This window comes from Oryctolagus cuniculus, chromosome 7, assembly GCF_964237555.1.
Source record: "Oryctolagus cuniculus chromosome 7, mOryCun1.1, whole genome shotgun sequence".
In the NCBI taxonomy this organism is placed as follows: domain Eukaryota; kingdom Metazoa; phylum Chordata; class Mammalia; order Lagomorpha; family Leporidae; genus Oryctolagus; species Oryctolagus cuniculus.
The window spans coordinates 47,974,294-47,992,377 of record NC_091438.1 but is presented as its reverse complement, the minus strand read 5'-3'; the positions used below and the strand labels follow the sequence as shown (position 1 = coordinate 47,992,377).

The 18,084-nt window shown below is 41.7% G+C and overlaps 1 protein-coding gene across 9 annotated transcripts in view; it reads right to left on the bottom strand.

The window, feature by feature from the left end:
- OTUD7B (OTU deubiquitinase 7B) overlaps nt 1-18,084 on the bottom strand; it is a 67,655-nt gene that overhangs the window by 21,757 nt on the left and 27,814 nt on the right. For 4 of the 9 annotated variants that reach the window (XM_051858712.2, XM_070077757.1, XM_070077755.1 and 1 more), the window contains 2 exons: nt 5,182-5,332; nt 974-1,162 (listed from right to left, as the gene is read on the bottom strand). In XM_051858712.2, the coding sequence (XP_051714672.1) occupies nt 974-1,162; nt 5,182-5,266 (274 nt within the window). In that variant the 5' untranslated portion in view covers nt 5,267-5,332. Of the gene's footprint in view, nt 1-973; nt 1,163-5,181; nt 5,333-6,648; nt 6,815-15,235; nt 15,413-18,084 lie in introns of those variants that run through there. The other 5 variants (XM_070077754.1, XM_017345918.3, XM_070077758.1 and 2 more) reach the window with 3 other exon arrangements.

The window sequence follows — 18,084 nt, the reverse complement described above, 5'->3', positions numbered from 1 at the left end:
AAATATGGATACCTGCTATTTATTTAACCATTCTTTTTTTTTTTTTTTTTTTTTTTTTTGACAGGCAGAGTGGACAGTGAGAGAGAGAGACAGAGAGAAAGGTCTTCCTTTGCCGTTGGTTCACCCTCCAATGGCCACCGCGGCCGGCGCGCTGCGGCCGGCGCACTGCGCTGATCCGATGGCAGGAGCCAGGAGCCAGGTGCTTTTCCTGGTCTCCCATGGGGTGCAGGGCCCAAGCACCTGGGCCATCCTCCACTGCACTCCCTGGCCACAGCAGAGGGCTGGCCTGGAAGAGGGGCAACCGGGACAGAATCCGGCGCCCTGACCGGGACTAGAACCCGGTGTGCCGGCGCCACTAGGCGGAGGATTAGCCTAGTGAGCCGCGGCGCCGGCTATTTAACCATTCTTAATAAAGGACATTAAAAACTGTTCAAGCTTTAATTACTGTAATAATGCCTTAGTGAATACCCTTGTACACTGCATGTGTGTATGTTTATGTATGTATTTATCTACTGAAAGGAAGTATACACACATATATACACATGCACACATACATATACATATATGATAAATTCCTAGAAAGGAAATTGCTGACTTACAGAGTATATACGCATTTTTCATTGTTGCTAGACAATTGTTGCAAATATTAACAGATTACCCTAAGAAGAGGTAAGCGGTGGTGATCCTTTTAATTTTGCTTTATTATTTACCTTATCCCAACAATTAGATAACTATCCTCCTCCCTCAGTTTCTGTCACACTATCTGAAGAAGGCCTTCATAGAGGGTAAGAGTCAAGATGCAGAACGGGCTCCAGCAAGCACCTGGACAGACAGAGGCCCCTTGACCTGGGCTTGCCTGGGGGAGGGGAAAGGAAGGAAAGCAACACCTGCACTGGACCACAGACTTTCTGCATCCATTTAGCAGCGCCCCCCCCCCCTTCAGTCCATACACAGTCCTCAGCCACCCCACTACCTTGAATGATGTCATCCTGCCGCTGGAGGATGGGTCGGGGAGGGCGAGCAGCCTCTCTATCGGAACCCCCTTTTTCAGGGCTCCTGGAGCCACTACTCCCTTCACTAAAGGATGGGAGCAGGTTCCCAGCGTGGACTTGTCGTAGCTGTTCAAAGTCACTGAGGGCAGCACTCACGTCCCAGTTCTTTCCTGTAAGGAGACAAAGCAAAAAGGAAACTGTGTACTCAAGAGTACAGGAAAACTGGGGAAAGACACAGAAGGATTATTCTCCCACCCTATCAAGACTAGCAAGCATGTACTCATGCACACTGCAGCCAGTCTTCTTTTTCTTATCCTGCTTCAACTTTCTTTATAATACTCCAATTTGAAATATCAAATTTCTTTACCAACTGATTTACTATTTTCTAAGTAGGCTCCCTGAGGATAAAAACTTGCTCTCTCTGAACGATAAGGGCCCTTAGAAGCCTAGTAACCTAAAAGTAATCCTCCTTTTACAAGTCTAGAGAAGTAAATGACTTGCCCAAAGTCACAGCTAGTATGCCCCAAGGCATAGCAAGACTCAAGTCACATCTCCTAATTCTGAGATCCAAAGGGATTCTTAGCCTGGGTGTACTGTAGAGTACCTGAAACCACCTGAAATTGTATACAAGGTTATGGGCATGTGAACAAGTTAACTGTGCCCATCAGTTTATCAAAGAGAACTGTATGTTTCTCAAATTTAAGGATTACTACTCTACTGAAGAAATGACTCTAAATGATGGACTTGTCATAATATTTCTGTTGCTTTCTTCAGTTAAATTATTCAATAAACATACAGTACATGATTATTCATACATCTTTCTGTTCTATCTGCCATTGTCTTAGTTCAATTCCTATCACCTAGTATCCCACCTTCAATCTACTCTAAAGAATGCCATGAGATTTTTCTAAAGCTGGGTTTTATCATTTCAGCTCCATGATCAAAATCATTATTAATGGCTTGTCATAGTTTGAACATGATTTGTCTCCCAAATTCATGCAGACATTTAATCTCCAAAGTCCTAAGTTAATGGTGCTGGGAGGGTAGGCTTCACCCAATTATGGTGTCTAGAAGGTAGGTCTAGTGGGAGGTCCTTAGATCACTGGAGGCACACCCTTGGAATGTAGTTCTCACTAGAGTTGGTTATAAAAGCCAAGTTTAGCCCAGCCTCTCTCTCTGCAACCCAAACAACCATGTGATCCTTCCTCTGCACACATTAGGCCATCCACTATCCTCATCAGACATTAGACCAATGTGGCCACCCAGTCTTGGACTGTGAATTTCCAAAACTATGAGCTAAAATAAAATTCCTTCCTTCTTAAGTAGTTTCTCTCAGGCGAATGTTATAGTGATGAAAAGCTATTAATAGAGCTTATCATGGCCTATGTTATTAAAATCCAGGCTCTATTGCCTGACATTCAAGGCTTTCTAAGACCTGGTCTACCTTTCTAGCCTCTTCTTTGTGTTTTACTTTCTTATCTTTGAAAACACAGATGATAATAAACACTTACCTCCTAGGAATATTATGAAGTTTAAATGAGTTGAAGCTACTCAAAATAGTACTTGGTACACAGAAAGCATCATTTATGTATTTACTACTGTTGCTATTTTTCTTACTGTTAAAATTCTCCAGTTAAGCTTACTATTTATCCATGCCTGATGATCTTACTTTTAAATCATGATATTCTCCATCTGTTCAATTCCCTTTGCTCACTATGCTTGTCACCGCCACAAGCTGTGACTGCTCCCACCCTATGGCCTTTCCACTGAGTACTTCCACTGCCTCAAAGGCTCTTTCCCCAGTTTATCCACACAGACAACCCCTCCTCAGCTTCAGGTACTTGCTCGAATGTCACATTCTTAATAAGGCCTACCCTGAAACCCAAACAAAAATCATGACCCACCTCACAATTCCCCTTACCATTTTCCATAGCACCTAACACCTTATAATATACTTTATAACTTACTTAGTTATCACCAGCACTCTTACACTACTCATCCTACCTCGTTCACTCATAGTTTCTCCAATCTGCCAAACGCTGTCTCCCATAGGGCCCTTGTAAAAGCCATTTCTTCTGCATAAACACTCTCTCATCTGTTTCATTGTTTTGTTACTCCTACTCACCCTTCAGGGTTCAGCCCAAATATCACTTCCTCAAAGTCCTTCCTGCGCTCTAGAACGAAATCAGGCTTCTCTCTTCACTCTCAGAGCATGCTCACCTCCTTTTTCACAGATGTGTGCATATACATGCATGCATGTGTGTGTAACCAATGATGTATAACAGAATTGGTAAGAGTCCACTCTGAAACCAGATGGCCTAGGTTCAAATCCTACTTAATGTCGTTGAACCTCAGTTTTGAAACTAGGCTAACAAAACCTGTAATGCAGGATGGTTATGTGAATAAAATAATATATCTGAAATACCTTGTACATACTGAATACCTAAAGGTATTCAACACATGATTCAAGAGGAATGAGGAATAGTTAAAAGTTGGTGTTTGTATTTTTTTTTAAGATTTAGTAACTTATTTGAGAGGTAGAATTACAGACAGAGAGAGGGAGAGACAAACAGGGATCAGCTGGTTCACTCCCCAGATGGCCGCAACGGCCAGGGCTGGGCCAGGCCAAAGCCAGGAGCGTCTTCCAGGTCTCCTACTCCACTGCAGGGATCCAAGCACATGGACCATCTTCCACTGCTTTCCCAAGCCATCAGCAGGGAGCTGAATCGGAAGTGGAGCAGCAGGGACTCAAACAAGCACCCATATAGGATGCTGGCATCATAGGCAGACTTAACCTCCTATGCCACAGCACCAGCCCCAGGACTGGGGTTTTGTTTGTTTGCTCATTTTCTTTAAGGACTGTTTTATAAGAGAGGAGGTATTTGAGCTGAATCTTGAAGGATAAGGAGAATAATGGAGGACCTTGTAGATTTGGGAAATAACCAAATGTGACAAAGAAAGGTGACAGGAACTGTGGGGAAAAGCAGTAGGAACTCAAAATCCAAATTAAGGGCAAAGCTGCGCTGGAATTTAAACCCTGACCTTCTGTTTCCAAACCCATGGTCTTCTCACAGGTTGCTAAGCAAATGCCAAGTTATCACAGCCTGACAGGAGTTGGCAATCTAAAAAGTTAGGCTACAAACTTGCCTCTTCCCTGTGTGCTTCCCAGTTTGTGCCATCACATATTTTCTTCATCAAAAAGCACCTGTTAAGAGAGGGCGTAAGAGAGGAAGGGGGAGGAAAGGTAGGTATGTGGGCAGGAGGGAGGGTAGGGTGGGAAGTACCACTATGTTCCTAAATGTGTATATATGAAATACATGAAATCGGTTTACCTTAAATAAAATTAAAAATAAATAAAAATAATTTTAATGAATAAAAACAAAAACAAGAAAAAAGCATTTGTTAATTATGTACTAAAGAATACTACAGATAGTGGGGCTGGCACTGTGGTATAGCGGGGAAACAGTGGAAAATGGCCCAAATGCTTGGGCCCCCGCACCCACATGGGAGACCCAGAAGAAGCTCCTGGCTCTTGGCTTTGGCCTGGCCCATTTGGGGAGTGAACCAGCAGATGTTAGATCTCTATCTGTCTGTATCTCTCTCTGTAACTCTGCTTTTCACATAAAATAAATAAGTCTTCAAAAAAAAAGAAAAGAAAAAAGAGTACTACAGATATGCCCCCAATCCTTTAGGACCTTAAAATCTAGAATAATCAAACGTGTATATACAGACATAAGTAAACAAAAGCAGCAAAATGAAAACATTAATTACTCAACACAATAGTATCCATATCAGTTAGGAAGAGATGGAGGAAGGGAGGAAGGGAGAAAGACAGGGAGGAAGGGAGGGAGGGAGGGAAAAAACCAGAAGATCCCAAATATAGAAATCAAAGTCATTTATTTATTAAGAAGCCTAGATCTAGAATTAGGCTTTCAGCAGACTATTTCAAATTTTCACTTGCATTACCTAAGTACAAACTTAGAATGCAGAAAGGCACCCTGATAATTTCAAGGTAAAAAAGGGTAAATTTTAGAATTATGGTGGGTCACACACAAAGAGGGTTAGAAGTAACTTATATATAAGCCTTACACACAGTATCTTCTTGATCACCCTAAATGTTCCAAATTATTCTGACACTAAATATCACATTCTATGTTGTCTTTTCTCCTTTTCCCCCATGTCTTCTTACCTTCCAGGAGATCTCGGGCCAGCCCTGGCTCTGCTCCTGTGGAACGGACAAAATCCGACAGGACAGCATCCATGTCCAGGGTCATGTGATCATCAAGTACTTTCAAGCAGCTGGATGCAGGCAGGACATAGATCAAAATTCAGGCCTTCACCTGAGGAGGAAAACACATAAAACTCAAATTACACCGCAAGGGATAATTACAGCCCCAATTTCAGCAGCTTCCTAACCAAATGGGGAGACTAATTATCACAGCTCATTCATTTTAGTTGAACTATTGAATAAAGTAGTTTAAAATGTATTATGAAGAGTAACATTTAGTTCCTTAGTTCCTATTCATCTTCCATTAACAATAATGTTTTAGGTCTTCAAAGAAGGAGGTACCTTTCTCTGAAGGGAGGAGAGAACTTCCACTTTGACCATGACCTTGTCTAAATAAGATAAGAGTTGGTGAACTCAAAAGGCTTCCATAGCCTTGGAAACTCATGACTGGAGCATAGGGAGATTACTGATGCCATAAACAGGAGTGTCAATTTGTAAAGTCAACAACAGGAGTCACTGTGCACTTACTCCTCATGTAGGATCTCTGTCCTTAATGTGCTGTACATTGAGATTTAATGCTATCACGAGTACTCAAACAGTATTTTTCACTTTGTGTTTCTATGTGGGTGCAAACTGTTGAAATCTTTACTTAATGTATACTAAACTGATCTTCTGTATATAAAGAAAATTGAAAATGAATCTTGATATGAATGGAAGGGAAGAGAGAGCGGGAAAGGGGAGGGTTGCGGGTGGGAGGGAAGTCATGGGCGGGGAGAGCCAATGTAATCCATAAGCTGTACTTTGGAAATCTATATTCATTAAATAAAAGTTAAAAAAAAATAATGTTTTAACTCCTACATTAATTCTGGACCCATACCACTCTGCTTTTCAACAGTATTAATTTCTACCACAGGTTTCTTTTTCAAATTAAAAAAAAGCAGCAGACCACCAACCTAAAGAACTCCCACTTGCAATATTCTTTAACATGGCACCTTGCTTATTTTCTTCCTGCAGTTATTTAATTGGTTGCTGTTTGGCCACCTCTTCTAATATGTAAATTTCTTGAAAGCAAGGTGCTTGTGTTCTGTTTACTAACCTAAGCAGACCAAGCATCACCTACCACAGTGTTTGGCACACAGGCCCTCAGTAAATATTTTGGAATAAATGAATAATATGTATCCAATAATTTTAGGGTTGACTAGTGATTGGTGCTAGTAGATGAAATAGGAGAGGTGATTGCTAAAATTATGCAAAACTACTCAAAATCAAATAAGCTATTCTGCACAGCAAAGGGGGATCCCAAAAGTTCATAACAGAAGGTCACCTCTGTCCACTAAATTCATGAACTCAGGAAAACAAACCTACCCCAAACATGTCTTTCTATATCCAGGACAAATGATTAAAGTGAGTGCCAAAGAAAATGATCACCTGAAAAAGAACTCTGCTTTCGGACCTGACTTTGGGAGAAACCATGTCCCTGACCTGACAGTGTGGCACCGACCCAACATTCCTCTGCAGTGAACAGTCCCAGCTGAGGAAGCAGTAACAGAGTGAAGGACAATCTCCGATGAAATCCTGGCAGGTTTCCAGTACTCTGTTAGAAGAAAACTCATTCAGAACCTCGCCAGGTACCTACTTGTCCTACCACACCTACTGTTCTGCATTTTGGCAAAGGCCAGAATTAGAATTCTTGAAAGCAACAGGTGATTACTCAGCAGTGTGTCCTCCACGGAGCCTAAAACCTAAGGGTGACTCCCAGGTACTTTTGCTTCATGCCTCTCCCTACCCCAGGATCCAGCTTGCTCAGTGGTATCATCAGATCCTGATTTTCTGCATTCCTTAGAAAGAGTAAGGCAAATAAACAGCAAAGGTTACAAAATGTAGATTATAAAATCAGTAAGTCACTAATCTGATAATATTTTTTTTTTGTCTTGTCTTTTGAAAGAGAGAGATGGCAACTAACCATTCTCTCTTACACTGCTCTGGTGGTACAGAAGATTCATGACTTATTTCTATCTGTAACCCTAATATTCAGCACAGCATCTACAATACAATACGCAGTCAATAAATCCCCAGTGCACGAGGGATTAAACAACCAAGTGAAACTCCACATCAGCCACAGCCACAGCAACAAATCTGAGGCTTAGCCGATCAGAAATTCTAAGGTACTTCTCATCACCCCTCTATTTCTAAGAGATTGTCCTGGTCTCAGTCCTCTCTCTCAAAGCTTTAAAATTCTCTAAAGAGACATCAACCATACCATCACTACTCCCACCACTCCCACCATACAATTTTTACTTACATTCACTTATATAAGGAACCTTCAGACATTTCATGGGAAAATGGAATTAAAAGAAAATGCACACTTTCTATCAACTTGTGAACTTCCCTCAACTAACTGCGTGACTTGATCAGGTTACTGTATTACAGGGTTTCAGCTGCCTTGTCTATAACCTGGACTTGGGCTGGAGGACTTCTAAGATCCTTCCTGGGTTTAGAAGAGGATCGTCCCCAATCCAGCCTCCTAAGCTACAAACCTTACATTCTTTTCCAGACTAGTTGTTATCAGTGTCCAGTTTACTTCAGTTTTGAGAACATAATTATAAGAAAGGGCTACTAATACATAAAGCACTTTTGGTCTAGGATACCTTAAACTCCAACTATGAAGATATAAAATAAATTTGTTCCCTACATTCTATACTTAAGCACTAAATTCCTTTAGAATGCATAGGTAAATGAATGACCATTCCTTCCCCTAATAAAAGCAAGAATTCCTTCTCCAAACCCATTTTAGTCACTGCCTTAGGTCACAGTAGATGGAAGCAGACCAAAAAAATTAAATAGGTATACAATCAAAGACTAAGATTATAGTAGCAAAATGAATCTCAAACTTTTCTCTAAAAAAAAAAAAAAAAAAAAAAAAAAAGCCAAGTAACAGTAAAGCCACTTTATTAATGTTTGAAAGCACATGGAAAATATACAATAAACACACAAATAGCAATCAGAATAAAGGTACTCAACAGAAAGAAGAGATATCAAGCCTCAGACACAGACATCTGGGAGAGGGAAATTAGAAACATCAGGGCAAGGTCATGGACTCATAGCTCTCACATGTCAACAAGCAGGTAGGTCATTCTTTTTTAAAATTTTTAAAAAAAAATAATTTAGAGGCCCAACATTATCTAGAAAGACTTGCTCTGCAGTAAAAGTTCAAACACTAACCAAACTTCTTGGCAGACACGCTAGTATCTGATGTCTCCAGGTACACACCAGGGACTCCACCCTAACCCCACCCAACGGGAGGACAGATGATTTTGTTACATCACCACCAACACCTGGCTTGAGCTTCTCCAGTTCCACATGGGACTATCAAAGCCAATGACTAATTCTCAGTCTGTGCCTTTCTCTCAACACAGTAAGGAAAAAAAACAAAAACAAAACCAAACACTGGCTTTCAGTCTTCAAAATACAACACAGGATGCACTCAAATATTTATTCATTTATTGCTATATACACAGAACCCAGTTGGAGTCAAAATCCTCCAGTCTTCCAACTTAAATGGCCTTTAGCAATTATTAAATCCAGTGTCTGCCCTCCACACAGGAACCCTTTTATTTCATTTCAAACAGATAAATCATCCAGTCTCAGTTGACTACAAGCTCTGAAAGCGAACTCATTCCTTTGTCATGGTGTCCACTTCATTGTCAGACAGCTCTGATTGTTAGAAAACTTTCTTCTAAAACTAAAGCAAAAGCTATTAACAGCCTCTCTCTCCCTATAATTTTCACAAAATGATCCTTATTCTGTTCTGCAGAATAAAATCTACTCCCACACCTGATAGAATTTTCATGGAAAATTATTAAATAAAGCATTTCTTTACATAAATACTACTGTACATCAACATCAAAAGGTTATCATAAGGGCCAACACTGTGGCATAGCGGGTCAAGCTGCAGCTTGCAATGTTGGCATCCCATATGGGTGCCATTTTAAGTCTCAGCTGCTTCACTTCTCATCCAGCTCCCTGCTAATGAGCCTGGGAAAGCAGTGGAAAATGATCCAAGTCCTTGGGCCCCTGCACCCATGTAGGAGACTTAGATGAAGCAGCCATTTGGGGAGTGAACCAACAGATAGAAGAACTCTCTCTCTCTGTATCTCCCTCCCTCTCTCTTTCTCTGTACCTCTACCTTTCAAATAAATAAAATAAATCTTTTAAAAAAAAAAAAGGTTACCATAAGCCAGTCAGTGGCCCTCATTTTACAAAATCCTTCCTTATATAGGTACTTGTTGGTACTTGTTTGTAAATATTTGTGCTATCATATAAACCAAACATGTTGAATAAATGAAAGACCTTGTTCAAAATTCACTTCTGCTACTATCTGCCTCTCACCTCTACTTCACTTCATATCCTCTTTTTATAGCTTTATTGAGGTATATTTGATATCTTATTTTTTAAAATATTTATTTCTTTAAAAGGTGGTATGGCAGAGAAGGGAGAGATAGAAAAATCTCCCCAAGTGGCTGCAACAGCTAGGGCTGGGTCAAGCTGAAGCCAAGAACTCCATCCTGGCCTCCCATGTGGGTGGTAGGAACCCAAGCACTTGGGTCTGCTGACTTCCAAGGCATATGAGCAGAAGCTATATCAGATGTAGCATAGCCAGGACTTGAACCCAAACTCTAATACGGGATGCTGGCATTTCAAGCAGCAGTTTACCCCACTGCACCACAATGCCAGCCCCTCCATACCATCTTGAAGTGACAACAGCAATCAAGTTAATATAAGGCTACTTCAAAAAGTTCACGGAAACATAGTGGTAAACGTTGGGGCACAGCAGTAAGCTGGTGCTTGGAATGCCCAGTTCAAGTCCTGGCTACCCTGCTTCTAATCCAACTTCCTGCACCTTAGGAGGCAGCAATGGGAGTCATCTTGGGAGGCAGCTGATGGCTCAAGCACTTGAGTCCCTGCTACCCATATGGGACACCAAGATGGAGTTCTATCTGGCTTCAGTCTGGCCCAGCCCCAGCTGTTGTAGGCATTTGGAGAGTGAACCAACAGATGGAAGAATGATACCTCTCTCTCTGTATGTATCTGTGTCTTTTTTTTTTAATATTTATTTATTTATTTGAAAGTCAGAGTTACACAGAAAAAAGGAGACTGAGAGAGAGAGAGAGAGAGAGGTCTTCCATCTTCTAGTTCACTCCCCAGTTGGTCGAAATGGCCAGAGCTGCACTGCACCGATCTGAAGCAAGGAACCAGGAGCCTCTTCTGGGTCCCCCACCCAGGTGTAGGGGCCCTAGCACTTGGGCCATCTTCTACTGCCTTTCCAGGCCATAGCAGAGAGCTGGATGGGAAGTGGAGCAGCCAGGACTCGAACCGGCACCCATATGGGATGTCGGCACTGCAGGTAGCGGTCTTACCTACTACACCACAGCACCAGCCTTATGTCATAAATATTTAAAACAAGTTTGTTTTTTTTTTTGTTTGTTTTGTTTTTTTTTTTTTTAATGTGTTTGAAAAGCTGAGTGACAGAAAGAGAGGGAGAGACAGAGAGAGCTTCCATCTGCTGGTTCACCTCCCAGATGGCCTCAAGAGACTAAGCTGCGTCAGGCCAGAGCCAGGAGTCAGGAACTCCATCTGGGTTTCCCAAGCAGATGGGACCATCCTGTCTTCTGTTGCTCACTCAGACACATTAGCAGGGAGCTGGACTGGAAGCAGAGCAGCCAGGACTTGAATTTGCAGTCCTATATGGGATATTGGTAAACAGCGACTTAACCCACCACACTTCAACATTGCCCCATAAATAAACATTTTTTAGAAGTTTATAGAACTTCATAGAAAATGAACTTCTAAAAAATAAATATTTTGACGCAAGAAAAATTTGAACCCCATGGATGGTTTTTCATAGTAAGAATTTTCCACAAGCTTGCTGAATATCCCTCATATATGCAGCACTTTCCAACACACTATCTTATTCATGATTTCCAACTTACAAGTAGAGAATGAAAAAATGCTTAAAAGTCACGTGGGTGATCCAGTCTGGACCCAGATCATCTGAACCCTTGCTCTTTCTACTGCACCACACTGCTTCCAAACTATACCAATTCTTACTCACTTAACTCTTATACCATAGGAAAGGGCTGTGACTATCATATTGGTTAAACACTTGGATAACAGCCTTATATTTTCCTCATTTCAAATCCTACCATCTTCCTAAGCAATTCTAAAGCCCATCTGCACAATCCATTCAACAATTCTGTTGTTCAAGTCCTGACACCTCTACTTCCAATCTAACTGCATTTGGGAGGTAGCAGATATGGCTCAAGCACTTGAGTCCTTGTCACCCACGTGAGAAGCTTGGATTGAGTTCCTGGCTCCTGGATGCAGCTTGACCCAGCCCTGGCTATTGCGAGCACTTGAGGAGTGAACCAGAAGATGGGAGATCTCTCTTTTTTCTCTGTCACTGTGCCTTTCAAAAAATAAATAAATCTTTTTTTTAAAAAGACAGATAATTTCTCTAGCTGTTAAGATGCCAGTTGAAATGCCCACATCACATACAGCAGACAGCAGACTGCCTGGGTTCAAGTTCCAGCTCCACTTCTGATTCTGGCTTCCTGTGAATGCACACTGTGGGAGGCAGCAGGTGATGGCTCAAGTGGTTGGGTCTCTGCCACCCACATGAGAGACTGGTTTGAGTTCCTGGCTCTCAAGAGTGAACCAATGAGTGGGAGATCTCTTTCTATTTCTCTCTCTTTCTGGCTCTCAAAAAAATAAATAAATAAAAGTTAATTATTTTAAAATGTGGGCTGGGGCTGGCACTGTGGTGCAGCAGGTTAAAACCCTGGCCTACAGCACTGGCATCCCATACGAGTGCTGGTTTGAGCCCCAGCTGCTCCACTTCCGATCCAACTTCCTGCTAATGCGCCTGGGAAAGCAGTGGAGGATGGCCCAAGTCCTTGGGCCCCTGCACCCATGCAGGAGACCCAGAAGAAGCTCCTGGCTTCTGGCTTCTGATCGGCTCAGCTCCACCTGTTACAGCCATTTGGGGAATGAACCAGTGGATGGAAGACCCCTCTGTTTCTCTTCCTTTGTCTCTCTGTAACTCTTTCAAATAAATAAAATAAATCTAAAAAAAATTGGGGGAGCAGGCTTTTGGTTCGGCAGTAAGGATGCCATCTGGGACACCTGCATTCTACATCAGAGCGCCTAGGTTTGAGTTTCAGCTCCATTAATAATTCCATCTTCCTTCTAATGCACATCCTGGAAGGCAGCAGATGATGGCTCAAGTAGTTGGGTTCCTGCCACCCACGTGGGCAACTGGGACTGAGTTCCCAGCTCCTGGCTTTGGCCTGGCCCAGCCATGGCTGTTGTAGGAATCTGAAGAATGACCCAGCAGCCAGAAGCATGCTCATATTCTAACTCTCTGTATCTTTCAAATACATAAAAGTAAAAAATTTTTAAATTTAAAAAGCACACAGCAGTGACCTTGACACAATCCCTATTCTCACACAGCTTCCAGTAAGGAGAAAAAAGAAAAAACCAGAATTTCACAAACAATTGTAATAAATGCTGGGACTGGGGAGGAGCATTACCTCTTATAGGGAGTCAAGAAAAGCTTGCCTAAGGAAGTGATTTTTCTCTAGGAATTAAAGAATGAGCAGCAATTAGAGAGAAACTGGAAAGGGAAGCATGCTCCAAGCAGAGGAAATGTGTCAAAGTTCTGTGACAAGAAGGAACATAAAGGTGAGAACAGCACAAAATGAAGACAAAGAGAAGGCCTGGGGGACCCTGCAAAACTACTCGAAATTTCACCCCTGCAGTAAGGAGAAGCTACTGATGGGCTGTAAGCAGGGGAAGGGCACTGCAGATTTGAATTGTCAAAAGACCACCTTCATTACAGTAAGAATAGTTTGGATGGAACACAAGTGGATTTAAGGGTGACTCCACAGCCCCAAAGTCTTTCTTCCTCACCTAGGAATCCCACAGGCACTAAAAACACATGAAAACATGAGTTCATTCTCATCTCTGTCCCCAACCCTTTCAAACTATTCCTACTGCAATACTGCCAATTCCAGGCCGGCGCCGCGGCTCACTAGGCTAATCCTCCGCCTAGCGGCACCGGCACACCGGGTTCTAGTCCCAGTTGGGGCACCGGATTCTGTCCCGGTTGCCCCTCTTCCAGGCCAGCTCTCTGCTGTGGCCAGGGAGTGCAGTGGAGGATGGCCCAGGTGCTTGGGCCCTGCACCCCATGGGAGACCAGAATAAGCACCTGGCTCCTGGCTCCTGCCATCGGATCAGCGCAGTGCGCCGGCCGCAGCGCGCCGGCCGCGGTGGCCATTGGAGGGTGAACCAACGGCAAAGGAAGACCTTTCTCTCTGTCTCTCTCTCTCACTGTCCACTCTGCCTGTCAAAAAAAAAAAAATACTGCCAATTCCAGCCAGTGACACCACATCAGCCCTGTCAGCCAAGCCTCAGGCCTGGGAGCCATCCCTACACTTCTCTCTGACCTTTTCCTCACAAGTAATATTTTACTAATTTTCAAGGGTTCTCTAATCTACCCAATGCCTTCCATAAGCAACTTCTCTTTTATTCTATTTTTATAAACTAGACCCTAGGAAACAGCTTCCTAACTTCCCCCTTTTCCTCTTTCCAGTCATTGATCAGCTTCTTTAAGCAACCACAGTGAACAATTTAAAGTGCAGTGTGATAGTATTAAATCCTACTGTTCTAAAATTTTCAATGGATCTGCAAAGACTCTAGTGTAAGATCCAAATTTCTATACATGACAAATGAGGTCCATTCTGACCTGACTTTACCTAACTCTCTCTTTAATTTTTTTATTTTATTTTATTTTTTATTGTTTTGACAGGCAGAGTGGACAGTGAGAGAGAGAGAGAGACAGAGAGAAAGGTCTTCCTTTGCCGTTGGTTCACCCTCCAATGGCCGCCGCGGCCGGCGTGCTGCGGCCAGCACACCGCGCCGATCCGATGGCAGGAGCCAGGTACTTCTCCTGGTCTCCCATGGGACTAGAACCCGGTGTGCCGGCGCCACAAGGCGGAGGATTAGCCTAGTGAGCCACGGCGCCGGCCGTAACTCTCTAGCCTTAACTATCTCCCATCATTCCTTTCCTTGTATTGATAATTCCTCAAGTATACTAAGTGTTTCAAATCTCAGGCTCTTTATACATATAGTTCTTCTGCCTAGAATGACTCTTGTCTAGCAGGGGAATTCTTACCTATTCTTTAAGACTAATTTCATTACTCCCACCTTTACAAAGCATACTCTGGCTTCCAAAGTAGACCACTTCCTCCCTGGAGCATCAACAGCACCTAGTATTCTACTATCATAACGTTTAACACGGTGCATGGTATTTGTGTTCATTTGCATGTATGTCTCCCCACTAAACCAGAATTTGAGGGCAAGAATCTTGTTCTTGCTCATGCTTTATCTATAGCATCCACCTTGCATGCAATCAGTTTTCATTCAGATGAATTGAAGTCTATTTGTGGAGTACCCTATGAGACACACACACACACACACAACAGTATTAACAGTCAGTGTTGTAAATAAGCAAGTCTAGAACAGTGGCACATCTCAAACATATTTGCTTAAGATTGTTACACGACTGACTGCGACAGATTTCTCTTCCTAAACACTGTTTAGTTCAGACTAATACTGCATTAAAATCAGTCTGCATGCTCAGCTACTTAATCATAGATAAAAACAACCCCAAAATAAGTAATGATTATAGCTAACAGAGCTCCGTTAAACTGCCAGAAATAATACTGACCCTACATTCTCAAATTTAACAACATCCACAGCTACCATTGTCCCACTCCCGGTTCCACATGCATTAGAGCTGCATCTGAGTCCTCTTCAGCTCCTCACAAAACCCACTGGAAAAACCACAACATTCAAGACCGTCAAGAATTTTCAAAGGTCAGAGACTCCTCCATGTCTGTGATGTCAGCCCCAAGGAATCCAAACAGGGAGAAAGAGGAGGGACAAAAGCACTTACAGATTTCATACAGCTCTTGATTAGGTGGGAGGGAGAGATGAATGATTATCTTGGCAGACTGATTTTAGTTAATGTGGGATCTTCCAACAAAATCAAATATAACTTTCTTAGAAATAAAATATGACCAAATTCCAGTCTCCAGGGGCCTATGTACAATTCAGAGGGATTGAGATGGGTCTGAAAAGAAGAAATGAAGACAAAGTAAAATATGTGTTAAAGCTTTAGATAGCACTTCACTTAAACTTCCTCCCCTAAGAGGTTTTATGATTAACTGCATGCTAGACAGGAATTTGCTGAAGCTCACACAGCTGAGCAATATGCTCTCAGCTACACAGGTAAAAAACCAGCAGAATCCAGACTTCAATGAGCGCAGCCCATGCGACTCCCGAAACCACAGCACTCTGGCACAGTCAGCCTAGGGAGGAGGACTGTGAAACCATGGACAGTCTGTCTACATGCCAAGTCCACTCTCACAGCTTCAACTCCTTTGACACCACACTGAGAGAAAGAACTGGCTCTGGCCTGAGGTGGGTAAGTAATATAAACCCCTCATGCCTCAGTTTCCTCATGTATAAAGGGGATTATCTGCATTTCAGACCTCTTTTTAGGATTCCATTAAGAAATGGAATTAAGAAATCCTCAAAAAACACCAGTTTCCTTCCTTTTGTCCAAATACTGCCTCACTCCACTGGTGCCCAGCATTACTCCCTCCCCCGCCCATATCTTTCCTTAAAAAAAGCTTGCTCTACTCCTCCCAAACAACTCACCCCCTCCCCACCCAGCCTTACAACCATTTCCAAAGCACAGTTTTAACACACTTATACGCCAGTCCCCAATCTGTCATTCCTATTCCATTGTCTTCCAACTCTAGCCTTCAAGAAAATGTCCTGAAAGGACTCCCTTAGTTCTATATCTCCCGAGATGATACCTCAAAACTAAGAGCAAAAGCTTAGTATCTGTCCTTTCCTATATGAACAGACACAGCTAACTAGCTCACTCGCCAACTTCCAGGATCAGCAAGTTCATAACTTTTACTGATGTTCTAGTGTTTAATCTATCAGTCCTACTTCCCCACCTTTACTCCTTACTACTGATTCCAGGCTCAAAGATTCTATAATATTCTCTTAATGTGATGTATGTTGTGTATTTTTTTAATTGAAAGGAAATGTTTACATTCTGCATATTTCTGGGTAGTTTTATACCGCCACTGCAGGATAAACTCAGGGAATGTCTACTTTCTTCTGTTAAATTAAACTTAGAGGGGAAAAAAAAAAACTCTAACTCAACCAACCTTATAATTAACCATTCCCAAAATAATTTATTTGTTCACCATGTGCCGTAGTGGATGTACACCATTAAGATCTCAAGAATTGTCCCTGTGGCTTCATCACTACCACTGGTATGTGTATGTGTGTGTGTGTGTCAGAATAAAATTTCACTATTTATTCAAGGGTTTCTGGTTTTGTATCAGGCCTACAAACAATAAAATTAATTTCCAGGAGACAAATCCCATTACAAACATCAAGGACTAGTTCCATAGAGAACTGATGAACTGGCATTTGCCTCTTCAGTGCTACTAATAAGACGACTGCATTATCGTTATTTGGGCAATTTAATAAATTGGAAAGCTTGTGCAACGGAAGTGATCTTTGGAAAAATGGGGGTGGGCAAAGTCAGAAAAAATATATCACAAATACTAGCACAATAGTACCTTGAATAGAAACAGAAATCATGTTAATGTTTATTTTTTTAGATCCAGACCAGCATGTCTATTTGTTACACAATGAATTCTTTCTTTTTCCTTTCAGCTAAGGCCAAGGATAGTCCAAGGTCTGGGTTTTCAACAATTCAGCTTTCAAAAGAATAGTCTACAAAAATAAAAGTTCTACTTGAGCCCTTAAAGATTCAGATTATTGACTTTTTGACACAGAGTGTTCTACAAATCAATACAGGGTAGGCTAATAGCAAAACATACGCTTTCTCTGGAATCAATTTCCAAACATTTGGTTAACTGGCAACCTTCTCTGTACTTCTTGTTTCCTACTACTAGACACTTCACTATCAATTATAAAATTTCCATTTGAAATAGTACAAGAAGAAAAAAAATCAAATTACTATAGCATCTGCTCTTAGTTATCTATAAGAAATTAATTCACTTTGTAAATTTCTTCTGGTAAATCAATCTTCCTCAGCATACATAACTACCAATTATTTAAAAGCCTCAAAAAGTTAAAAAAAAAAAAAACTTAATGTATACTAAACTGATCTTCTGTATATACAGAAAATTGAAAATGAATCTTGATATGAATGGAAGGGGAGAGAGAGCGGGAAAGGGGAGGGTTGCGGGTGGGAGGGAAGTCATCGGGGGGGAGGGGGAAGCCAATGTAGTCCATAAGCTGTACTTTGGAAATCTATATTCATTAAATAAAAGTTAAAAAAAAAGAAAAAAGAAAAAAAGCCTCAAACAATTAGAAAAAAAATTTCCTTTCATAAAATTATATAATCTAATTCAAAGAAATGCATGTTTTATTACTATGTTTTTAAATTTTTTTATTTATCTGAAAAGCAGAAAGAGAGGGGAAGAGAGAGACAGAGATTTCCCATCTGCTGGTTCACTCCCCAGGTGCCCACAACAGCTGGAACTGGGCCAAGCCAAAGCAGGAAAGCCAGGAACTCAGTTGGATCTCTCAGTGGAACCCTGTTATTTAGACCATCACCTGCTATCTCCCAGGGTGCACATGAGCAGAAAGCAGATTAGGGAATAAAGCCAGGACTCAAACCCAGACATTCTGATATAGGTAATTAGTGTCCCAAGCAGCAGCTGCCCCTAATATTTTTTTTTCTTTGTA